The 26,508-nt window shown below is 41.9% G+C and overlaps 1 protein-coding gene across 1 annotated transcript; it reads left to right on the top strand.

Moving 5' to 3' along the window:
* On the top strand, window positions 1-26,080 carry wdr26a (WD repeat domain 26a). Its single transcript, XM_077598326.1, has 15 exons — window positions 1-305; window positions 389-700; window positions 5,893-5,992; window positions 6,082-6,138; window positions 9,747-9,883; window positions 11,995-12,092; window positions 13,028-13,184; window positions 14,205-14,343; window positions 14,426-14,566; window positions 17,484-17,603; window positions 19,471-19,616; window positions 19,906-19,984; window positions 20,080-20,209; window positions 20,340-20,534; window positions 24,144-26,080. Exons 2-15 carry the CDS (start codon window positions 411-413, stop codon window positions 24,164-24,166), a joined length of 1,812 nt encoding a protein of 603 aa, XP_077454452.1. The 5' UTR covers window positions 1-305; window positions 389-410; the 3' UTR covers window positions 24,167-26,080.
* Window positions 26,081-26,508: the final 428 nt, after the last annotated feature.

The following is a 26,508-nucleotide window of genomic DNA, read 5'->3' as shown; positions in this document are numbered from 1 at the left end:
GTCACTGCGTAAGTCCATAACAGGGCTGCAGCTGTCTGGGAGCAACAATAACAAGCTTTAATAACCAGTAACTTAAAAGCGATTGAAGCGTGAGATGGCAGCGCCAAATTCCTCGAAATTCCGCAAAATGTGGCACTAGAAATCATTACGCCGTCGTCTATTAGTCCTCGGAGTTGAATTCTAGCTTTTTGTTGTTGTTGTTGCGTGTTTTTTTTTGTTGTTTTTTGACGCAGCAACCAACCGCGGCGAATCAAGCACCAAGCTCGGCCGCAAGGGAACAAACACTGTTTGGGGGCTGCATCTGGGTCAGTGGGCCTGTCGGCTGTTCTGTCGGTGTCGTCGTTACCCCGGCGTAGTTTCACCGTGTCTGTCGTTCGTTTTTGTTAAGTCGGCGCGCGAGCTGTGCTAACATGCAAGCTAACGGGGCAGCGGGGGAACCTGAAGTGTCATGTCGCAACGGCACGCAGAACGGCGAGTCCTCCGCCGCCGGGGCAGCTCACTCCAATGGAGTTGTGGCAGGTGGCAATAATGGAAGCCCCCTCAGTAACAACAACGGATTGTCAGTTCAACCTGCGCCTAACAACATCAACAACGGCTCCACCGACATCAACTGTGGCGTCAAGAAGAAGAAGCGCTTGTCTCAGTCTGAGGAAGACGTCATCAGACTCATCGGACAACATTTACACGATTTGGGTCTCAAGTAAGTCAACTACGCTGCCAGTGTGGATTTCACTTGTATTCCTAGCGACAACACAAACACCGATGGTGACATAAGCCCGTTTTCCTAAATATTTTTTCGACAATACGGTAAAGCAATCCCCCATCATGGCACCAAGTGCCTAATAACGTCATTTTGGATGAATGTACAGTCAGCCGTAAAAGGCGTGCTATATGATCCGAGGAACATGCATAACAATGATGAAATTGAACATTTCAATTTCGTTAAAAGGGCGAGTGGTTAGCGCGACGGCCTCACAGCTCTGGGGTCCTGGGTTCAAGTCCAGGTCGGTCCACCTGTGTGGAGTTTGGATGTTCTCCCCCGGCCTGTGTGGGTTTCCTCCGGGTACTCTGGTTTCTTCTCACATTCCAAAAACATGCATGGTAGGCTGATTGGACACTCTAAATTGTGTGAGCGTGAATGGTTGTTTGTCTCCTTGTCCCCATGACCCTAATGAGGATAAAGTGGTTCAGAAAATGAGAATACTGTTATAGGGCACTCTTTTTTAACTCATTAACTGCCATTGGCGGTGCTAGAAGAGGGGCGAATGAACACTGAAAAATGAGCACTCGTGGTCAGTCTTCACAGTTTAATTGAATTAGACCTCTATGACCTCAGTGAGGCGGCCCAGGTGGCTGAGTAGTTAGCGCGTCACCCTCACGGTTCTGAGATTGAGGTTTCACCGGGATTCATGTATAAAGCGCACCCGAACTTTGCTACAGTTTTTTGGTACGTACAAAATTTTGTGCGTTATACTCGAATAAATTATGGTACTTACAAATGTTTTTACATACGAAATGTTCAGGTTACCAAAAAGCTTTAACGTGAAACCCTTTGTTCCATGATATGAAAAAAGCTCCAAGTTGTGAAACATCAAACACCACAAAATATAGATACACTTCCTGTATCTGTTTTTTGGAGGGGAGAGGGTTGTGCTCAAGTTGCTTTCACATTGGCTATGTCCCACCACCTCGCTAGCCTCCCATTCGCCAGCAGGAAGCAGTTTCTCCCTGATGCCGCAAGCAAGTTTAGCGTGCTATAGAAGAGCAGGGAAGCAGCCACTATGGTAGAGAGGGAGAGAGCGTCAGAAAGGCCATTTCTGACCATTCAGCCGGTCCTACGGAGAGGGAAACTGGAAGAGGCTGGAGTAAGGAACCACCTATCCGCATGGATCATCAACTTCCTCACTGACAGACCACAATATGTGAGACTCCGGGACTGTATGTCTGATGTGGTAGCTTGCAGCACGGGGGCCCCACAAGGCACAGTGCTCTCCCCACTCCTTTTCTCCCTCTACACATCGGATTTCAAACATAATACAGACACCTGCCACCTCCAGAAGTTCTCTGACGACACCGCTATTATTGGACAAGTGACGGACGGGAACGACCTGGAGTAGAGGGGAGTCATCACAGCCTTTGTTGACTGGTGTAGGCAAAACCACCTCTACATCAACACCAGTAAGACAAAGGAAATGGTCATCGATTTTCGGAGGAATCCTCAACAGACCACTCAGGTGAACATCCAGGGTACAGACATTGAAATCGTGGAGAATTTTAAGTACCTGGGTGTTCACCTCAACAACAAGCTAGACTGGTCCACAAACATAGATGCCCTGTACAAAAGGGGCCAGAGCCGCCTCTACTTACTGAGGCGTCTACAGTCCTTTGGAGTGTGCAGGACACTGCTGAGGACTTTCTACGACACTGTGGTGGCATCTACAGTGTTTTATGCAGTGCTCTGTTGGGGTTGCGGGAGCACGGAGAGGGACAGGAACAGGCTGAATAAGCTGGTCAGGAGGGCCAGCTGTGTTCTGGGCTGTCCTCTGGACTCTGTGGAGGAAGTGGGAGAGCGGAGAATGCTGACCAGGATGATGTCCATCATGGACAGCACCTCCCACCACCTGCATGAGTCTGTGGAGTCCCTCCGAAGCTCCTTTAGCAATAGACTGCGGCACCCTCATTGCAGGAAGGAGCGCTTCCGCAGATCCTTTCTCCCATCAGCTGTCAGGCTCTTTAACAAAAAAATGGCTGAGTGTTAAGACCTACCGTATGCATGCATGTACATTTATGTGTATGTATATATGTGCTAAGCAACATGCTTATTTATTTATATATTTATTCATGTATTTATTTATTAACTTACTTATTACCTATCTATTTATGTCTAAAATGCCTTTAGTATTCCTGCATCCTCACCCTCTTGCTACTGTGACAACAAAATTTCCCGAATACGGGATGAATAAAGTTATCCAATCCAATCCAAAGGGACAGGGGGCAGAGAGGGAGAGAGCGGCAGAAAGGGACAGGGCAACAGAAAGGGACAGGGCGGCAGAGAGGGACAGGGCGGCAGAGAGGGAGAGAGCGAGCGGCAGAGAGGGACAAGGCGGCAGACAGGGAGAGGGCGAGCGGCATAGAGAGCTCGAGAGAACGGCAGAGAGAGATCGAGAGAGCGGCGGAGAGAGACCGAGAGAGCGGCAGAGAGACAGCGAGAAAGACAGACACAGAGACCGGGAGAGAGAGAGACCGAGACAGACAGGGAGAGAGAGACCGAGACAGACAGGGAGAGAGAGACCGAGACAGACAGGGAGAGAGAGACCGAGACAGACAGGGAGAGAGAGACCGAGACAGACAGGGAGAGAGAGACAGACAGACAGGGAGAGAGAGACAGACAGGGAGAGAGAGACAGACAGGGAGAGAGAGACAGACAGACAGGGAGAGAGAGACAGACAGACAGGGAGAGAGAGACAGACAGACCGGGACGGACGGACAGGGACGAACGGACAGGGACGGACGGACCGGGACGGACGGGCCGGGACGGACGGGCCGGGACGGACGGGCCGGGACGGACGGGCCGGGACGGACGGGCCGGGACGGACGGGCCGGGACGGACCGGAACGGACAGACGGACCGGGATGGACGGACCGGGACGGACGGACCGGGACGGACGGACCGGGACGGACGGACCGGGACGGACGGACCGGGACGGACGGACCGGGACGGACGGACAGGGACGGACGGACAGGGACGGACGGACAGGGACGGACGGACGGACAGGGACGGACGGACGGACAGGGACGGACGGACACACGGGGACGGACGGACACACGGGGACGGACGGACACACGGGGACGGACGGACACACGGGGACGGACGGACATACGGACAGGGACGGACGGACATGGACGGACGGACGGGGACGGACGGACACGGACGGACGGGGACGGACGGACGGACGGGGACGGACGGGGACGGACGGACGGGGACGGACGGACGGACGGGGACGGACGGGGACGGACGGGGACGGACGGGGACGGACGGACGGACGGGGATGGACGGACGGACGGACGGGGACGGGCGGACGGGGACGGGCGGATGGGGACGGCCGTCGACAGGCAGCTTGGCTGCGCATGTTGCCATTTCGGTGAATTTCAGTACTGCACAATTTACTCAGACCACCTCAGAAGCCTGAGATGGATGGCTTCTTGCGAAGTAGCCACCCCTAGATCCACCTATTCTCCCACCTTTCACAGGTGGCAAAAGCTCAACTGCTAGCGTATTGTACAATTAGTAAACAAATGCAAAAAATGTCATTTGACCAAGACAAAGCACTTGAGAAACCTGGGTAAATGGTTTCTATAATGATTTCATTTTTTTTCTGTAGCGGTTGTTTTATTTCTATGCCTCAAAAAATGGTGTGAGTTATGTATATAGGTTCCAAGTGAAACGCAATACAAGGTCCAAGAAGATGCTATCTATCGCGGATAAAGTTAATCTTCTGGACATGCTAAAGGAAGGTAAAAGCTATGTGGCTGTAGGTCGGCCTTAAGGAATTAATGAATCTTTCTTCTGCCTTCTGTTCACATTGATGATTAAAATTATTATTTGACAGTACAGTACAGATGTTATTTGTTGAAGAAAAGTTTCTAAAGTACAGTACTTTTATTTGTGAGACAAATGATTGAGCCTGTAAAATGGTTTGTTATTTCTTTTCAATGTATAATCGAGTATTTAATTGTATAATAATTTAAAAAAAAATAAAGGTTTCTACTTCACAGATTTTGCCTATCACAGGTTCTTTGGGGAATGTAACCCCCGCAAAAAACAAGGGTATACAGACGCTCCCCTACTTACGAACGAGTTAGGTTCTGAGCGATTGTTCATAAGTTGAATTTGTTTGTAAGTTGATTCAGTGCTATATTTTGTATTATAATTTATGTTTAAGGCCTATATAAGTATATTGAAGGTTTATATAAGTGCATTTGTATGTTTAAGGCTTGTATAAGTAACACGCATTGGTTTGTACTGAAAAAAACATTTAATAAAATGGAGAGAATATGTACAGTACTGTATAGAGAGAGAGAGAGAGATTTATGTATTAGAAACTGGCCGAAAGAAGCGATCTAACGACGATTGCACAGTTTTCTTCTTCTTTTCATCATAAATGATGCGGTAGCACTGTATGGCATCATTCAATTGATTTGCAAACTTTGTGCAACGTTCAATATTTGGGTCCTGCTGCTCGATCTTTCTGTTTATAAATGGTACTGACGGTCGAACGATTCAAGTTGTATATGTGCAACGCTCACCACTCTCACGCGCATCAAGCTTCGTTATTATTGCCACTCGTTTCAAATGAAATGGCTTGCCTCTTCCTTGCAACTCCCTCAATAGAAGCCTTTCCCTTTTTACCAACCATATTCAATAATGGATGCACGAGATATTTAATGATACAAATGAAAAAGGTTCTTTGCGCACTGGAGATACGTCACGCACTTCCGCATTGCAACAAATTGGACAGAAGAAGGTAGATGCTGGGTGAGCTGAGCCCTCGCAGCGCCAGGCGTCGGTATTGGCGGCGGAAAGAAGCACTACTTGGAAAAAAATACAAAATCGAACTTACGAACATTTTTCGACAAACGCACTTTGCAGACATGTTCGTATGTACCGTTGTTCGTAAGTCGTATGTTCGTAAGTAGGGGAGCGTCTGTATACTGTAATACTAAACAGAAATTCAGCCTGCTCAACAAAACAACACAAAAGTGTAGCCCAATGTAATTTAACGGCTCTTAATGTCTTGTGAGACGGGCTATTGCTTTTGTAATTTATTGATTAATTGATTTTGGTCATTGTTTTTCTCGTCTCTGATGTATATTATTTGTATATTATTTACAGTCAGACGGTGGACCTTCTTATGCAAGAATCTGGCTGCAGATTGGAGCATCCATCAGCTACAAAGTTTCGCAATCATGTCATGGAAGGAGAGTGGGACAAGGTTGAACCAAATCATTTACTATGCGCCTTCACAGGACATGATTTTCTTTCGATTCAACATTACTCATTGCTTTTACCTTCCTAATTTAGGCTGAGAATGACCTCAATGAGCTGAAGGCCCTGATGCATTCTCCTACTGCTATCGTGGTGAGTATCCCCCAAACTGCTAACGCTATCGTTGAATTTTACAATTTATCGCATATAAGCCGCTCCTGATTCACAATTTTCACCTCCATATTCATGGGTTTAAAAGGGAGTACAAATGTGTTACTTTGAAGTGAAAATCTTAAGAAAAATCATCACCCGTGGTATTTCTGAGAAACGCACATTATTAGGGTCAATGTCATAAGGAACTAATTCATCCAGTAATGATTGTTTTCTTAATGCCAAACAGAAAATAACCAACAAATAGTAAATTTTACTTTGCCGACATCTACTAGTGAAAAAGAGTATAACAAGCCTTGATTCAGTCATCATTTTCTTTAGTTATAAACTCGGTAGCTCTCCTAACTCGGTTTGATGGTGGAATGGTGGAACATTTGGTTAAACATGTCTATCTCAGTTAGAGATTTTTGGCACTTGGATTTTTCTTTTAATCTCATTTTGCATATTGCCAGATGGAATTAGTTTGGAATTTGGGACGAGATACTATTTGAAATTTTCAATTTTTTTGCCTTAGAAATTTAATGTCTTTTTGTCAGGAGGAAAAAAAGGGGTTTTGCCACAACCGTAACGGTGTGGGGCAAAATGTACCGTATTTACTCGCATATAAGCCATAATTTTTGCTCAAAAAATTATGACTGAATTGAGGGTATGGCTTACGTGCGCATAAAAAGATGAGATGGACAAAACTGCAAGGTTACAAAGACGCATGCAACGCCATAACGCAAGACAATGCGACCGATACGGTCATTTATTTCAAAATGGAGAAAAGATAAACAGATAAAACCATAAACACAATTTATTTTGACATCTATGAATGAAATTCAAGAAAAAAAATTAACGAATCTTGCATAAAATGTAAAAAAAAACTCACTTGTGCCTGTTAATACTCGCTCAGGGCGTCACCATCTTACCATAGTTAAACGTCCTCTGACTGGCCAGACGCGAGTAGCCTTGATAGATGTGTTCTTAGCGTTTACCATGTCAGCACATCCCAATAGTTGTAAAAGCTGATCGAAGGTCTTGTGGTAATGTGTATCCCATGCAATTATTGCACCCAGAGACTTGGTGAACACTTTACCGCTACGGACACATTTCCTGGTTGTGCTTACATCCTTTTTTAATTTGTCTACGTGCCGGCAACACCCTTTCGGAACACATAAAGGAAATGATTCTACATTTGTGATTATGAAATAAAACAAAATTCCGCTATGATCTTTTTTTCTTTTTATTTCTTGTTCGAAAGTGACAACTATTGTTGAAACATGAACCACTGAAAAAAATCGAGATATTTCGGCATTAGAAGCAATTTTGCCGCCACAACATCTTAAACTTCTGGTAAGAAAATTGTAATTTATGTCATTAAAAAGCATTGGGTTCTCATCAAGATAGACTCTTTTTTCAAATTGAATAATTTGATATTTTACATTTACAAAGATGGCTATATTAACGTATGATATGGACCCTAATAATATGCTTTTGATTCATACACTATCTCAGAAACTATTGCAGTAATATGAACCATCGAAAAAATCGAGATATTTTGACATTAGAAGCAAGGGTAAGAAAATTGTAATTTATGTCATTAAAAAGCATCGGTTCTCATCAAGATAGACTCTTTTTTCAAATTGAATAATTTGATATTTTACATTTACAAAGATGGCTATATTAACGTATGATATGGACCCTGATAATATGCTTTTGATTCATAGACTATCTCAGAAACTATTGCAGTAATATGAACCATCGAAAAAATCGAGATATTTTGACATTAGAAGCAATTTGGCTGCCAAAACATCTTGAACATTTCTCACTTCTGGTAAGAAAATTGTAATTTCGGTCATTAAAAAGCATCAGGTTCTTGTGAATAAGGGGGCGGCTTATATGCGAGAAATTGTAAAATTCTATAATTTTAAGGCATTTTTAAGGGTGTGGCTTATACGCGGTGGTGGCTTATATGTGAGAAAAAATGGTATACATGGAATCAATGTTCCCTCTAAGGTGCGCGCGTGCGCAATTGCGCACTACTCTCGTCTTCTCTGCGCAGCAGCAATCATATGGCGCGCAGTTAAAAAAAAAAAAAAAAATCAGATTTTTATTTTTTATTTTTTTTTAATACCCCTTTCCCCATGATGGCGCCGTTTAAGCGGCAGCCAGTGGCAGTAGCTCTGTCCACTCATGTTTTTCGTGTTTTACAGCATGTTTTACATGAAAAATTAGAGGGAACATTGACATGCACCTGCTTGTGGCAGGTGTGAGACTGGTGTGCCCATAGCGAGCAATGATGATGTCGTGACCGGATGATTCGCCTAAAGACTTTTCGCCGACGGACGTTTGACAGACGGACAGGTCGCCGAATGAACGTTCGTTCAAACAGCGTTTAATGATTAAATACAAATACTAGTATTTGTTAGTTTAATGATTAAATACAAATACTAGTATTTGTATTTAATCATTAAACGCTGTTTTCAGCTGGATTTGACCGAATTTGAGAGCATTTTGAGCCGTTTGGCGAATGGACGTATATGGACGTTTTTTGCCTCCATCGCAACATCATCGCAACATTTTACCGAGGAATTCACTTCCCTGGGCTCGGTTCTAATGTCCAAAGAGCTCCAGTATTTGTATTTAATCATTAAACACTGTTTTCGGCTGGATTTGACCAAATTTGAGAGCATTTTGAGCCGTTTGGCGAATGGACGTCTATAGACGTTTTTTAGCCTCCATCGCGATATCATCGCGACATTTTACCAAGGAATTCACTTCCCTGGGCTCGGTTCTAATGTCCAAAGAGCTCCAGTATTTGTATTTAATCATTAAATGCTGTTTTAGGATGGATTTGACCCGATTGCTGTCATTTTACGGCTCGGTTCTGCTACATCTGCCCGCCCAAGAGTGCTTATTCCCGGATTGCCATGCCCGCCCAAGAGTGCTTAGTCCCGGGCTGCCATTGATGGTAGACTAACATTGATTTTTACTATAATTTGGACAACACCGGCGGCGGGCCGGATTAAAAATCCTAACGGGCCGTATATGGCCCGCGGGCCGAGGTTGAAAGACTTGTACACACACGATCCGGGGGCGGGGCGAGCGCGCGAATCCCGTTTCGGCGAAACCTCCGTTCGGCCGAATGAACGTTCGGCGGGACGTCCATTCGGCGACCTGCCCGTCTGTCAAACGTCCGTCGTCGAAACGTCTTTAGGCGAATCATCCGAGTACTGATGATGTCGCTCACACTGGTACTCAGTGCGCTCAGGGAGGTTGTCTTTCTGCTCAGACCAACAAAAAATTAGAGGGAACATTGCTTGGAATCTTCCTGACACGAATGCAAATGTACTATCCATTGATTTCTGACAACATGCTGTTAAAGATGTGATTTTGAAACCATAACCCTTTTTTGCCACGTCTAAGCTTTGAGCAGTATATACTTTGTATGGTACAAATGCTTTGTATGGTTGTCCTGAGTATAGAATGTATGTTATTGTCAGTGCTGATCAATAATTTGCATTGTTTATATTTGTATGATGCAGAACAACTTAACAATACAACCATGTGGTCGTCACGTTTCCTTTTTTGTCTTATCGTATCTGCAGCGCATGAAGTTCATCCTGCTTCAGCAAAAGTATCTGGAGTATCTTGAGGATGGTAAAGTCTTGGAGGCTCTGCAGGTTCTCAGAGCTGAGCTCACCCCTCTCAAATACAATACAGAGCGCATTCACATTCTTAGCGGGTCAGTACGTGCATCCGCCATATCGATAACTTAGTAAAGCTCATTTGGATTGCCTTTCTCATTTTTTCGTGTTAAAGAGTGGTATTAAAAAAAAACAAAAAAAAAACTATAAACTTGGATTAATATATACAGACACTCAAACATACGTTTAATCTAACTTTACACAAAACTTAATTCTAATTTTGTTTTAATTTTTTTTTACCTTTCTTCTCCGGGTTGGCTCCACCCTGAATTCCACCGCGGCTTTCGAATTGGAACTTGCTGCTTCCCCGTGTCTAATAACCGAGCGTATTCCAGATCTTTTATCCATAATAAAAGAAGGCTCTCTATCTTGTCATGAATGTCACTGCGCCGGGGGAAATTATAGTTAGTCCTTTGGAAGGCCTCTTATCCTTAATTGCGTCCTTCTGCTTCAGGATGGGGCATATTGTTGAAGTATTCCTCTCGTATTGTGCTTAATATTGATTGTCAACGTTCGCCTTTTCTTTGCACAACTCTTCATTCCACCTGTTTGCTTTGGATCCATTGTTGTTCACTTTGTATTATGCATTGACTAACGGGGAAAAAAACACGGGAAAATGCAACGCTCCGCCCAGTGCTCGTAGATATCTGTTAAACACGAAAGAGATGCGGTAAAAAAGACAGTGCGCTAAAATCATAAACAGCCTCTCATGTCTTGGCCACCTGGCTTTCTCGTATCTCGAGATAATTATTTGCTCGAAATTTTACTCGTATCTCGAATTGCTCGTATGTCGGTGTGCTCGTATGTCGAGGTACCACTGTATAGTGTTTCATGCTGTATGTTACCATTGATAACTTTGGCTACGTAATTGAAACATGTATTTTCTTAGTTGCTTTGTTTAGTTTGACAGTATCATTTAGCTAATACTGACAAAAAAAGAGTTTGACGACTCATTTTTAAAGAATTATTTGATATCTGCTGCCTAATGTGAAGGAATTTGAGTCACCTACTACTATTGGAGCATCTGTATCCAAAGTTTGCATTTACAAACCAAAGCATAATATTGGCGGGTGAATGGCAATTGAAAAGCTCACAAATCGGCAGTGTACTCATTTCAAATAATCGCTGTACCATACTGTGTAATAATTGTAATACTATTTATTCATTGCTAGTCATTGACAACAAGAGACATCTAATTCATTTAAACTGGGAGGACTAGCTCTGAATGCTTATCTTTCAATGCCATTGATGGCGCTAGACGTCTAATCCATTTTGTCTGATTACTCCCAGTTTTCCTCAGTAGAACGTTTCCCATAGAAATGAACTAAAAACAAATTAATTTGTTCTAACCCTCTGTAAAAACACCAAAAAAACTGGATATTGGAATGGAATAACATTTTTATTTGTTCTAATTCGCCATCTATTAACAAAGTAACAAATAATTAGTGGTTATGATGTTTAATACTACTAAAGTTAGACGGATTTCGTGGAGGGGGAGAGAGACATTTTGCACGGCAACAGGCTCGTAACATAACATTAACAAATTTAAATGAACATGGATTACGATACAGACACAAAAATAAATTTAATCTAACCTTATACTAAACTTAATTCTAATTTTGTTTTAAATTTGTATACCTTTCTTCTCCTGGGCTGGCTCTATTTTCCCCGCCTCCACCCTGACTTTTAGCTCCAATTTTTAATATGAACCTATCGAGGGTTGTTTGCTTTTGTCTTCCCTTCAAAATATTCCGAAAATGATGCACACAAATGTCCTCACAATAGGATAACGCACGACCACTTGCCAACGGTAAGTAGTATACTCTTCTCTTATTGGCGAGCAAGCTCCACCACACGTACACCATTCTGCACTGACTAACGGAGAAAAAAAACCACTGAAAAAATGCAACGCTCCACCCAGTGCTTGTTGAGACATTTACACGAGGGAGTTGGGACGAGAAAGACAGTGCCCATGATAATCAAAAGCAGCCTCTCGCATAGGCTGTATGCTCGTGTTTCAAAATGTGTCTCGTTTCTCAAGGTAAATATTTGCTCGAAATGTTACTCGTATCTCAAATTGCTCTTATGTCGGGGCACCCGTATGTCAAGGTATTACTGTATATCAGAACATTAGTTGTGTGGTTCAAAGGTACCTGATGTGCAGTCACGCAGAAGACCTGCGGGCCAAAGCAGACTGGGAAGGCAAAGGCACTGTATCACGAACAAAGCTGCTGGATAAACTCCAGAGTGAGTACGATCTGACTCACACACCAACTGCACACGCTCTACATTGTACTGTGAGTGATGTTTATGCTTATCTTGCCTTTATCCTGCAGGAGCTCTCCGCGTTAGTATGATTTGTTAAATCAACATTGCTTTGATTGAGATTTGCGCTTATTTTAAATGTATTTACTTTTTTTAAAATTCACCTAGCAATATTTAGCATAAATGACCATGTGCAGTATTGTTTCTCAAAGAAGCCGCAAAGTGATGAAGGATCACAGTACTACCATTTAAACTTGTCTGACAACAGCTATTTTGTCTCCTTCCTTAAAATATTTTCTTTTATTGACGTTCTTCATTTTTGTTTTGTTTTTGTCTTTTATTTATTTTTTTAATTGTTGAATTCTGATTTTTTTCCACCAGGATGTGCTACATCAAAATCCTTTCTTTTCCTTTATACTTTTAACGCAAACGCTAATGTATTTTTTTATGTGATAATTTCAGTTTTGCTACACTGTCACTGTGCATGAGATTTGAGTTCATTTGCAGCCATTATTTGTGGTTGTTAGGGGATGTGAATGTACACGTGTTCTGTTTTCAATATCAAAGTGCAAATTGCTCATCTCTGTGTTTTGAGCATTTCAATATACAGCTCATGTGCCATTTTGGCCTGGTCATCCGTTTAATAATTTTTCTCATATAAATACCCATGGAGGATCACTCCGGGCCAAACTATGGGGGAAAAACGTGACTAACCATCGGAAAAATACAGTATTCCTTCCAATTGTGACAAGACTGGCATTGTATACACTCACTGAATGGGAACAAAAATTGGGTTTTTTCTTACTTTGACTTTTGTCACAATAAAATCAGTTTAGTTCATGTTTAATCAATTTAATTTTAACTCCTCGCCCTGTGTGATTGTTGACCATTGATTTGATCTTTCTTCACGGCTGCAGCATACCTTCCTCCGTCAGTGATGCTGCCCCCCCGCAGACTGCAGACTCTGCTGAAGCAGGCGGTGGAACTGCAGCGAGAGCGCTGCCTGTACCACAACACTAAGTTGGACAGTGGACTGGACTCTGTTTCTTTGCTGCTGGACCACGGCTGCAGCCGGTAACAATCCACCTACACATTCGTTTGCAATCTTTCTATTCAAATAAAGAAATCAGTTTTCAATTGTGTTGTTTGGATAGCAGAAACATATAGAAGGAGAAACAAACTCGTTTCATCATTCTTTCGACCTTTCTCATATATGGTTCGAGCCTGGTCAGCCCTTGCGCTGTTATTTATCAAAAATAACTTTTGTACTTTTAACTCATTCTATGAGCTCAACTAAATCTGGACATGAATTTTTTTTCTCCAGAAATTACTTTTAATGTTGAGGGCCAGATTTGACCTCATTAGTACGTTAAGTTAGCCCATGTGCTAATCACCTTTGCTAGCTAGGTGACTACACAATTTCACCAGTGTTTATTTCCTTTTTTAAGCTAATATCACATTAGTATCTATGTTGTGCTGTATGAACAAGGTTTTTTGTCTGCCGTGTTTAAACAATTAATGACAAGTTTTGAAACAGTATTTCATTTTAACATGTATTTTGGCCACCACCCACAGTGATTCTTTCTCCTCTTCGGTGTAAGCAGTATGGGTTCCATTCCTACTCGATTGTCGTGTGATTGTGAGCGTGAGTGGTTCTCAGTTTCATTGTGCCTTGCGATTGGGTGGCAAGCAATTCGGGTTGTTCCCTGCTTGCTGCCCGTGGTTGTCTGGGATAGGCTCAAACACCCCACGTGAACCTTATGAGGATGAGCGGCACAGAAGATGAATGAATGTATTTTAGCCCATTCGTAAACTACACAATGGGTCTATACAGTTAACATGATGCTAGATCTAATGATTAATCAATAGTATGCTTTACCCCAATGGCTTTTCCCCAATGGTACCACTTACACAGCACCAGTGGCACCTTGTGCCGGTGGAACACTTTTTTTTTTCTAAAGCTATATTTCATACTCTAGCGATGTAAGATCCAGTATTATTTTTCCCAAACACACATAGCATTCAACATTTTAATGAAGAATATAACATTTTTCTGAATTACATTTATAATGGATTCTGTGTTACTATTTTTAGGAAACAGTTCCCGTGCTACACTCAACAAATACTCACTGAACACTGCAATGAAGTTTGGTTCTGCAAGTTTTCAAATGATGGCACAAAACTGGCGACTGGTTCCAAAGACACAACAGTCATCGTTTGGCAAGTTGACACGGTAAGATATTACCTCTCTTCGGGTACTGTTACCACGAGATGAGTTGACATTTACATCAGTAACTTTTTTTTCTTTTAAATAGGAAACACATCAAGTGAAGTTAATGAAGACTTTGGAGGGCCACGCGTACGGCGTCTCTTACTTGGCATGGAGTCCAGATGATTCCTATCTTATAGCATGCGGTCCTGACGATTGCTCCGAGTTATGGCTGTGGAATATACAGGTGAGAGCAACATGGCCAATTTGCAAACAGCAGCCTTTGACCAGCCATGCTCAGAGGCGATTTTCTCAGTTGGGCCACTATTGCAGTCACCCATGGTGTTGCTATAACCTAGTATAGTAATACCTTCAGATACGAGCTTAATGTGTTCCGGGACCGAGCTCGTATGTCAATTCACTCGTATCTCAAATCAATTTTTACCATATAAATTAATTAAAATAGAAATTAATCCGTTCCCACCCGCTGAAAAAACACCTAAAAAATAGGATTTTACAATGGAAAAACATCTTTTTAATTGTTGTAATTCACCACATACGCTCACAAATTAACAAATATCTATGTTGTGGTAATTTGCAATAAAATGTGACATTATTATGTACAGTACTGTATGCAATGCTTACCTATGAGACGGACGGTGGCGGCTAACTGCGGTGTGTGCGGCGGCAAAGAAGAGACTTGAGGGCAACACGTTCGGTTCGCTACACTTTTGTGGCACTAAGCAACATAGCATAAACTATAAATTTAACTTAAATGAACTTCGCTTACTTCACCACACACTTAAAAATGGAGGTAACCTTGTTGAGCAATAACCGAGGCAAAGTTGTTAATGTATTCTGCCGCGGCTTTTGAGTCGGAACTAGCCGTTCCTCACAACCAAGTGTATCCCCAGTACGCTTTTTAAACTTATCGAACCAGCCATGACTCGCTTTGAAGGTTTCCGCTGGCGTGGAAGTCTCCTCTTTCTTAGCTGCTTGCTTTACATACTTTCAAGTCCTCGTAGATTCCACGAACTTTCTCCTTTATCCATATTAAACAAGCCCCTCCCTCTCGTCATTAATAACACTGCGCAGCTTGATAAGGACCACCTACCGGCCGCATCGTATGCTCGTATGTCAAATTTGTCTCATATCTCATGGCAAAAATTTGCTCGGAATTTTTCTCGCATTTCAAATTTCTCGTATGTTGGGACACTCATATGTCAAGGTATTACTGTATGTGTTGTCTCACGCTGTCCTCCTTCAATTAAAAATACGAATCTAAATAATGAAAAATTAATGACAATACCATATTGGCCCAAACATAAGCCGATGATTTTGCATCGCAATAAGCCTGAAAAAGTGTCAGTCGTCTTAAAATCGGGGTCTAGACATTGTACCCATTCAAAACACTAGATGGCTCAATTAAATGCCTTTATTGTCATTATACAAGTATAATTTAGAAGTTAGCAGCCAACATAATAAATAGCCAACATAATAAGTAGCCAACATAATAAGTAGCCAACATAATAAGTAGCCAACATAATAAGTAGCCAACATAATAAGTAGCCAACATAATAAGTAGCCAACATAATAAGTAGCCAACATAATAAGTAGCCAAGATAATAAGTAGCCAAGATAATAAGTAGCCAAGATAATAAGTAGCCAAGCTAATAAGTAGCCAAGCTAATAAGTAGCCAACCTAATAAGTAGCCAACCTAATCGGTAGCCAACCTAATCGGTAGCCAACCTAATCGGTAGCCAACCTTATCGGTTGCCAACCTAATCGGTACCCAACCTAATCGGGAGTCAAATTAGATAAGTAATCAATGTGAATAAGTGGTCACATAAATAAGTAGTCAGGTACAAAAAGTAACTAAAGTGGTTAGCAGCCAATGGAGTTTTAGTGCAAGTACAAGATAAGAAATTAGTCTAGATTAGGTTCTCCTAGGTGGAGAACTCGACTTGATGCAGTTATTACAATTTTGTTTTATCACAGTAGATTGGTTAATTTACATTTCAAAAACCAGAAGCCATTTATCTACAAATGTGATACCAGAGGAGATAAAACTCTAGACCATGTTTATTCTAATATCAAACATGCTTATAGAGCCACACCCCTCCCTCACCTAGCTGAATCAGACCATCTCTGCCTGTCCCTCACCCCGGCATACACCCCACTCCGGAGGCTAACAAGGCCACAAATAAAGATACCGTATTTTCACGCCTATTTGGCGCATCGTTTTTTACGCCGCAGTGTCCGTAACGAGTGCTATTTCTGTATTTTAGACACACAAAGCACGCACCATTTCATTAGACGCATATATATTATTTTTGGATTAACATCGAAACGCAATAGCGCTGGCTACCGGAAGCAGCTTATTTCCGGGTTCCGGTGCGCAGTGACTGCTGGGAAATATAGTTCTTCCTCGCTACACCCACACGCTAAAAACATGTTTTAAAAAGGCAACAGAAGCAAAACTGAGTTCGGTTGTACTTTATTTAGACATTTTACAACTTACTCACGTCATCATCACCCACAAATCCATCAAAGTCCTCATTATCTGTGCCCAAATGAGTCTTCCAAAACGATGGGTCCCGCGGTTGTAGTTCTTAAGCCTCCGGGAATGACGGCAAACTCCGAGTTATTATATATATTCATAGTTCACAGTCTAGCTTTGAATGCTCTGTTGACGCCAACATTTAGCGGCAGGATTTCTTTTGTAAATACAGCCGAAATGACGGCCAGCACCAAATTAGTGTGGTGGCCAGTATGATGCAACAATAATCCCCTTCCTGAAAAGATTGTCTAATATTGATGTTTTTCTGCAGTAATACATATCACAAAAATACAGTACAATCCCCCCCCATGTATTTTTTTGTTTCAAATTTTTAAACTAGATTCTTTACTCTGGGATGCACATGATCAAGGTGTTGTCTTCCACTTTAAATTCTTGATAAATATTATGTTTGTCTGCGACCATTGATGTCTTTCGGCCGTTTGCGGCCCAGCGCAGCACCATGGGTGCGCCGGGAACCAGTCAGGCTGGGACCTCTTCCCGGAGTACTCCTGTCTATGAGATACTGTCGGTCTGTCACCTAACATGTACGTGCTCCAAAGGAACTTCAATTCACTGCTGTGCGTTCTTTCTCTGGTTGGTTAGACGGGGGAGTTACGAACAAAAATGAGTCAATCGCACGAAGATAGTCTCACGAGCGTGGCGTGGAATCCAGATGGCAAACGCTTCATCACTGGTGGGCAGAGAGGCCAGTTCTACCAATGTGTGAGTATCATTCAATGCTCAAACACAAATACACATTTGCAGCCCACTCACACAATAGAACGGCACTGTTGAACACAGTGATAAACAGTTGATCAGTGAGATTGGCCAGTGTCTGCCCAACTGGTAGTTTTGCAAATATGTGTTCGCATAGTTCATATTTTCTCATATTTAAAAACAAACTTTCCAGGATGTTTTTATTGTGTGTGATTAATAGAAAATGTAAGCTCAACGTTAGTCCTAAATAACAGATCACTTTAGTCAAAATAGATTTTGGATTGGATTGGATTGGATAACTTTATTCATCCCGTATTCGGGAAATTTCATTGTGACAGTAGCAAGAAAATGCATAGTTATAAGTTAGACAGTACAGTCGCAAAGGCCGCAGAACAACAAAGCAAACTACTCTTAAAATTGAGGTTGATCACCCAATGTAGAATTGTTGGTCAACGGGGCGGCACTGGAAAGTGTTAAGAATACTGTCCAACTTTTGACCAACCATTGTCCAGACACATAAACTCATTCATTCAATTCAGTCGTACCTCTACTCCCAAAATTACAGTGGTACCTCGACTTACAATCAGCTCTACCTACGAGATGCTCAAGATACGATCAAAATTTCGAGATGCGACCAAGTCAGGTGGCCATGGCACTGTCTTGCCGCATCTCTTTCGTGTATAAAATATATCTACGAGCACGGGGCGGAGTTTGAAATTTCAATTCAATTTAAATTTGTTTGTTCAGTTAGGAGTGTGTTTCTATGGAGAAGCTTGACATACGAGCTCAGTCCCGGAACGGATTAAGATCGTATGTCGAGGTACCAGAAGTCGAAGTTCCAGAACTTTTTTTGTAACTTGAAAATTTCATAAGTTGAGCAGTATGTAAATTTTCTAATTCATTCCACGGTCCACACACAACTACCAATTAAACCCTTTAAATTTGGCCAAAGTGTCCCAATTTTGTATGAAAGATGTGAAAAACACAAAATAAGAGAAAATTATAAGAAAATTATTTATTAATGTCTTACAATAAAGAACAAGCATACAAAATCTACCCGTGTTGAAGCATGCGCATTTCCCTATGACCCGACGGCGTCAGAAAGCCGTCCACTTTGTAGTACAATTTAGATTTTTACGTCTGCTGTGTATCTTTGTGTGAAAATATGTCCTGCGCTGCAATTGTACGGTTTTTATCACTTACCGTATTTACCTTACAAGGCAACTTTCAGGGTGCGGCTTATACGTGTGAGCGGCTTATAAGCAAGTAAATATGGCAATAAGGGGAGCATTTAGCCGAGGTGGACAGGACATGATATGCGACGCGCATTCCCCTTTGACCCATCCGCGTCAGAATTCGTCCTCTTTGTAGTACATTTTAGACTTTCATAGTGAGGATAAAGCAGTTCAGAAAATGAATGAACATGTGCCCTATGTGTAAATCTGTGCCGTGTTGCATTTGTCGGTTTTTCTCGCTTAATAAGGGGAATTGGAATCATTAATAAGGGGAACATTTAGACGAGATTGACAGGTATGTAAGAGAGAATTTTGAAACATGGATAGTGGTTCTTGTGAGACAGACAATGAGAGCCCAGTAGAGTGTAACGAGGTTCTAAAGTGAGAATCAATGCGTCCGCGGAAATATTTTCAAAATGCATTTACATTCTGGGGGATTTCGTAACTTGGATCTTTTTTGTACCTCGAGGCACTCATTTTCATATTAAAAGCTTTTGTAACATGAAAATGTCGTACCTAGAGGCATTCGTAAGTAGAGGTATGACTATATTATTAAGGTTCGATAAGATAATAATTTGATTTTTTTTTTCTAATAAATCATAGTGTGGTATTTTGTACTCCTCAACTTCTACTCCCAGGATCTGGATGGAAACCTACTGGACTCATGGGAAGGAATTCGTGTGCAATGTCTGTGGTGTTTGTGTGATGGCCGGACTGTCCTTGCGTCGGACACCCACCAGCGCATTCGTGGCTACAACTTTGAGGATCTGACGGACAGAAATATGTAAGATTTGCTCTTACTGTACTTTATCTAGTCATTTCGGGTGAGAATGTGAACAGCTAAAGCTGATGCGCGTTCCCACTTTAGTCTCATCTATCCATACAACATTTTTCCAGAAGCTTGGTGTGGACAAGAACCTTAAAGAAATAAAACTCTGATTGACCACTGACAACATCAGAAGCCATAATAACAGACTTTCTAACTTATTTCTAACCTATTTTGAACGTCAGCAGCATTTCTTTTAGCAGTATTTCTCTGGCAAAATATGATTTTGGTTGATGTTTCCTTTCAGAGTCCAAGAGGACCATCCTATAATGTCTTTCACAGTCTCCAAAAATGGAAGATTAGCTCTGCTGAATGTTGCTACCCAGGTTAGTCACTATTATTTTACAGGTGAATGTCAATCAACTGTCTCTCTTAAATCCACTAATATAATGCTATGTTGATTGTCATTGACTATCTTCAGGGAGTGCATCTCTGGGACCTGCAGGATCGGGTGCTTGTGAGGAAGTACCAAGGAGTGACACAGGGCTTTTACACCATCCACTCCTGCTTTGGGGGTCACAATGAAGACTTTATTGCAAGTGGCAGTGAAGGCAAGAAGTCCACTTTTATTGAAACATTTCTTCAGCCTCTTTGGAGTTTACAGAACTTCTGATGACTGGACACCATTACCTACCTACCAACTAAGATCCACTCACAAGTTTTTTTTTGTTTTTCCCACAGACCACAAAGTTTACATCTGGCACAGGCGAAGTGAATTGCCTATTGCAGAGCTGACAGGTCACACTCGCACAGTCAACTGTGTAAGCTGGAACCCTGTCCTTCCCGGTCTACTGGCAAGCGCGTCGGATGACGGAACCATTCGGATATGGGGACCCACCCCCTTTCTGGATGCCCAGGAGGCAGACGGAATCAATGGTAAGAAAGTTAAATCTTCTTGCAAATTTCTTGAAGTCATCACACTGACCAAATAAAAAGTTTTCTACCAGTCTCTGAACAGCTTTATTTTGATGGAGGAATCCGCTACAGGGAGTCCTTGGGTTAATGTATTCAACCTTGACGTTTCGACTTCATAACGCCCTTGCCTCGTCCGCCATTACAGACGCTCCCCTACTTACGAACATTCGAGTTACGAACAACGGTACATACGAACATGTCTGCAAATTGCGTTTATGTCGAAAAATGTTCGTAAGTTCGATTTTGTATTGCACGCCTTTTTCCGAGTAGTGCTTCTTTCCGCCGCTAATACCGACGCCTGGCGCTGTGATGGCTCAGCTCACCCAGCATCCACCTTCCTCTGCCCAGTTCGTTGCAGTGCGGAAGTGCGTGAACGTATCTCCAGTCCGCAAAGAACCTTTTTCATTTTTATCATTAAATATCTCGTGCATCCATTATTCAATATGGTTGGTGAAAAGTGAAAGGCTTCTATTGAGGGAGGTGCAAGGAAGAGGCAAGCCATTTCATTTGAAATGAGTGGCAATAATAACGAAGCTTGATGCGCGTGATAAACTGGTGAGCGTTGCACGTGAATACAACTTGAATTGTTCGACCGTCAGTACCATTTATAAACATAAAGATCGAGCAGCAGGACCCAAATATTGAACATTGCACAAAGTTTGCAAATCAATTGAATGATGCCATACAGTGCTACCGCATCATTTATGATGAAAAAAAGAAAACTGCAATCGTCATTAGATAGCTTCTTTCGGCCAGTTTCTATTAAATCTCTCTCTCTAATGTATACAGTACTGTATGTATTCTCTCCATTTTATTAAATGTTTTTTTCAGTACAAACCAATGTATGTTACTTATACAATATACTTATATAGGCCTTAAACATAAATTATAATACAAAATGTAGCACTGAGCAACTTACGAACAAATTCAACTTATGAACAATCGCTCGGAACCTAACTCGTTCGTAAGTAGGGGAGCGTCTGTATGTCCCTGGCACCGTAGTTTCCGCTAAGTTAGCATAGTGCTTGTCTGTTTTGGCTAATGACAGCTGTAATATTTTCATGTCTATAATCTAAGACACAGTGTCTGCATTAACAAGACAATTTAAAGCAAAACCATCAAAAAAGAATCACCTCCCATGGTTAAATGAAGCCATCAGGCATTCATGAAAAAAACTAGACCATGCTCTCAAAATATCACGGAGGATTAATAACAGACAGACACTAATCTACTTCTCTAATAAATAAAATAATAAAAGAGATGGCGGCCCGGTGGGGCGAGTGGTTAGCGTGTCGGCCTCACAGCTCTGGGGTTGTGGGTTCAAATCCAGGTCGGTCCACCTGTGTGGAGTTTGCATATTTTCCCGGGGCCTGTGTGGGTTTCCTCCGGGTACTCCGGTTTCATCCCACATTCCAAAAACATGAATGGTAGGCTGATTGGACATTCTAAATTGGCCCTAGGTATGGGTGTGAGTGTGCATGGTTGTCCATCTCCTTGTGCCCTGCGATTGGCTGGCCACCAATTCAGGGTGTCGCCCGCCTCTGGCCCGGAGTCTGCTGAGATAGGGTCCAGCACCCCCCACGACCCTAATGAGGATAAAGCGGTTCAGAAAATGAGATGAGAATAGAGATTCGGACTACAAAATCATTTTTTTTCATAAACATACTTAGTAGTACTGCGAAAGGGAACACTAAAGAGATCTGGAAACATTTTTAAAAAACTACAGGAAATAAAGCACAGAAAAATAAAGGAACTACAGTTCAAGGAGAAAACAATCCGTGACCCAAGGGACATAGCTACAACTTTAAATGATTATTTTATAGACTCCGTTAAAGAACTGAAATCTAACAACATCCCTTGGATTGAACACCAATGGACCCATTCTTAATCTGCACATGGTTGAGAAAGTTGAGAAAGCTGTGTCTGGTCTCAAAAGCTCCAAAGCAAAAGATGCATTTAATATGGATGTAGCATTTCATATTGTCGCATAGCTTGCCCAATGCTGCCTGCCGGTCTTTGTATAACTATGCAGAGTTGCCAAACTCTGTCAACACCATTTCAGGAGTACCCTTGTCCCATTTCTGGAGTATTTCCGGAGTGAATGCGATTCACGCAAAATCAATATAAAATGTAGAAAAAATAAGCATAGGACAATTTTAATCAAACTTTTTTTATCATGTTTTTACATTAATTGAAATACAGTAATACCTCGACATACGAGTGCCCCGACATACGAGCAATTTGAGATAGGAGTAAAATTTTGAGCAAATATTTAGATACGAAACAAATATTGATATACGAGCATACAGCGAGCGCGAGAGGCTGCTGAAAAGAATATCATGGGCACTGTCTTTCTGGTCGCAACTCCCTCGTGTAATGTCTCTACGAGCACTGGGCGGAGCGTTGCATTTTTTTCAGCGTTTTTTTCCCCGTTAGTCAGTGTGAATGACAGAGCTTGTTCGCTAGTATGAGAGGAATATATACTATTTCTCGCTGGCAAGTGGTTGTGCGTTATCCTATTGTGAGGACATTTGTGTCCATCATTTTCGGAATATTTTGAAGAGAAGACAAACGCAAACAACCCTCGATAGGTTGCATCTGAAAGTCAGGGTTTTTATAGGGCAAATAGAGCCAATAAGAGGTATAAAAATTTAAAACAAAATTAGAATAAGTCTATCTCGAGGTACCACTGTATTGTGTTTTTGCAAACTATTGAAAAAGTACAGCATAATGAAAAAAAGTTTATCTTTGTGTTTGAGTCCTTCTACTTGCGTTTTGCAGTCAGTAATTCCAAAATGTGTCACGCTGAAGTAGCACTTGCATGTTGTGCAATGTGCAAATGTCAGTCCTTTTAGAGACAGCTTCAACATGGGCGTACCAATAAACTTCTGCGAGTGTCTGGGTTTCTTATTAGAAGTTTATTCCAAATTGCCATCCATTTCGCACTTAATCCAAGCAGGCCTATTAATAAGACTAACCACTGCTGTCTGTGTACGCCTACTTCCTTTAGAACAACCCCGGAAAGCCTGCTGTATGTAGCATGTCATAACTGTCTGGTTGGGCTGTACTTTGAATGCATCTAGTTGTACACAGTACAATATACAAAGTATATCTATGTATTTATGTACAATGACAATAAAGCTTTCAATTCAATAATTCCCTCTTCCTAATTCGCTTAATTTAACTGGTTGAAATTAGCACAGCTGGGCTGCCGGCCAAGTGATTAGTGCGCCAGCCTCACAATTCTGGGGTCAAGGGTTCGATCCCATGTTGGTCCTCACTGTGTGGAGTTTGTATGTCCACCCAGTGCTTGCATGGGTTCTCTCCGGGTACTACTCTACATCACAAAAATATGCAAGGTAGGCTTGTTGAACACTCTAAATTGCCCCCATTTCATTGTGCCCTGCGATTGGCTGCCCACCAATTCAGGGTGTCCGCCGCCTGGTGCCCTAAGTCAGCTGGGATAGGCTCCATAACCTCGTGCGACCCTTGTGAGGATAAGCGGTTCAGAAAATGAATGTACGTCGAGAGAGCGGTTGTTGAGTTGAACGTGTCCTCTTGTCCCTTCAGACTGTTGCAGCATGGACAGCTGATGATCTCAGACGGCTCGTTGTTGCTGTGAATTGGACGAGCGCTAAGACTCTGGTGACACTCAAGCAGGTGAAGCAAGGAGCTTTTGCTGACAGGACAGCTGTATGCTGGAGGGGCTCACTGTGTGTCAGGAGGTCCTATGGACTCGATTCCGTCATTCAGACTTCACCTGGAAGTTCACGATTTGACACGACCTACTCCTGAATGGATCCACCCACCCACCTCTTATTTATTTTCAGAGACCTAATTTAATATTTAAATGGCAAAGGATCTCCTGGTAGAGGGTGTGTTGATTTATTAGATTTTTTTTCTTCAGTCCTTGACTTCAAAATCTTTACCTGCAGGAACACAATTCATGTGACGCCTACCCAAAATGTCTTTAACATAACTTGTGCTAGAACTTTTTTTTTAAGTACAGAAGGCATCTTATGGCTTTGTTTTTTCTTCCACTTTCTTGCTTGTGTGCATAGACGGAGCATGTTGCACAAGATTGCACAATGACGTGTTTGATGGTCAACTTTTGCTCACCAGTTTGTGTTCCATCTTTTAAGACATTTTGGTAGTTGACTTCTGGCAACTTATCGGAATTGTCAGTGTAGATTCCTTCATGCCTTTGTTGTGGAAGTCCTTAATTTATTCAGGCTTCACTAGTTGCTCTTATACTTGAATCCTTGTTTAATGGTAGCTTGTTGTCACCCCCCTTGCAGACTGCAATCCACCTGTTTTTAGTAGGTTTTAGTTGCTATCGTTAAAGTTTTATTCATCATTGATTTTTAATTAAAAAAAAATACTTTCCAATTGAAAATGCAATTTAAAATTGCTTTTACTGACTTGACTTACCTTCAGCTACCAGCAATTAGGAATTTGGTCATCCAAGCACATTTGTGTCTGTCTCTATGATTTGTCCATTGCGTCTGTGACAGAAATTTTCTGTTGTCAGAGAATTTGCATATCATCACTTAAGTCGATGTTCACTAATATTAGTGTTTTCAAAAATAATGCCGCAATAATCTTCAAAAGCAGCTGGTCTTTGGTGTTCTTAAACATCTTTCACGCAGCTGTTGTAAGGTATTTTCGATGCCATTGATTTTTAGAATGTTCGTGGTCAGGAATTGTCTCCTATCGCGCCAGTCAGGCGTGTTGGATTCAGGTTTGCATGTGTTGTGTTAATAGTGAACGTATATTCCATATTACATGACTGACCACTTCAAGTTTTCCTGAGTTGATAATGTTTCACAGTGGGAAAGTCACACCCCACACGTTGTAAAAATCCCAGTGACCTTGTACAAAGTGTTTCCCTCCATAGACTCGAGTGAGCAGCCTCATTTTGGATGTTTCCTTGCTGGATTTTAGCATTGGAGAACCTTAAGAAGGTTGCGTTCAGAGATGGGAGATAGGAAATAAGTCACAGGGCTCCCCCATTTACATTTTGTAACCCCCCCTAAACTCCCTGAAAAAAGGTTTTAGCACATCCTTTTCCATGAGATAATAGACTGACCTATAATATTTATATTTGATTGCACTGAAAACTTAATCCAGATCAAATGAAATATTTGGTATGTACAATACAAATATGCAGTCGCAGCTGTTATATAGTGACATTGTAAATGGTTTTCCAAATTGCCTAAAATATGTCCAGCCTCAGAAAACAATGCACTTTCCTCAAGTGGTGGAATCCTGTTAATCAGTCTAAATTTTTTCATTTAACAAACACTTCAGTAAGTCACAGTTTTGGTGTTGAAGTTTCTGCTTCTATTTCTTTTTGATTCTGTGGTTCAGCCTTCTCTTGCTGTGAGACAAAGTAGGAACTTCCTTTGCTTGTAGGTAGTTTCTGCCAGATGTTTATTACAAGTGATTGTACTGTTCTGTATTGTTCTGTAAACAAATTTGAAATAAAGAGTCAGGGTTTTAAAATACCATGTCTAATTTTAGAATTGGAATGATTTCATATGGTGTGCTCAATGACCTTAGTACGAATGAGCAGTGCTATGCTCTTGTCAGATTGAGACATTGCCTTACAATGTAAAACTGATAGTATTGTCCCTGCCCTGCCAGCATTAACACCAATGTTCCCTCTAAGCTGTGCGCGTGCGCAATTGCGCACTACTCTCGTCTTCTCTGCGCGCAGCAAATCATATGGAGCGCACAAAATAAAATCCCCCCTTTTTTAGCTGTGAGGCCGACGCGCGAACCACTCATTCGCCGGGCCGCCCATTCATAGATATTAATCACTACATTTTATTATTACTATCATTTATGTGTAGTAGGCATGCACCTGCTTTTGGCAGGTGTGATACTGGTGTGTGCCCATAGCGAGGAATGATGATGTTGCTCACACTGGTAC

This window comes from Stigmatopora argus, chromosome 4 (genome assembly GCF_051989625.1).
Source record: "Stigmatopora argus isolate UIUO_Sarg chromosome 4, RoL_Sarg_1.0, whole genome shotgun sequence".
NCBI lineage: Eukaryota > Metazoa > Chordata > Actinopteri > Syngnathiformes > Syngnathidae > Stigmatopora > Stigmatopora argus.
The sequence above is the reverse complement of the archived record's forward strand: the minus strand, read 5'-3'. Positions and strand labels throughout refer to the sequence as shown.

Coding starts and splice junctions, on each gene's coding strand:
- wdr26a (XM_077598326.1), top strand. CDS start 411: ATGCAAGCTAACGGGGCAGCGGGGGAACCTGAAGTGTCATGTCGCAAC. Junction 19,617..19,905: donor GATCTGACGGACAGAAATAT/GTAAGATTTGCT, acceptor GTTTCCTTTCAG/AGTCCAAGAGGACCATCCTA. Junction 20,210..20,339: donor TATTGCAAGTGGCAGTGAAG/GCAAGAAGTCCA, acceptor TTTTTCCCACAG/ACCACAAAGTTTACATCTGG.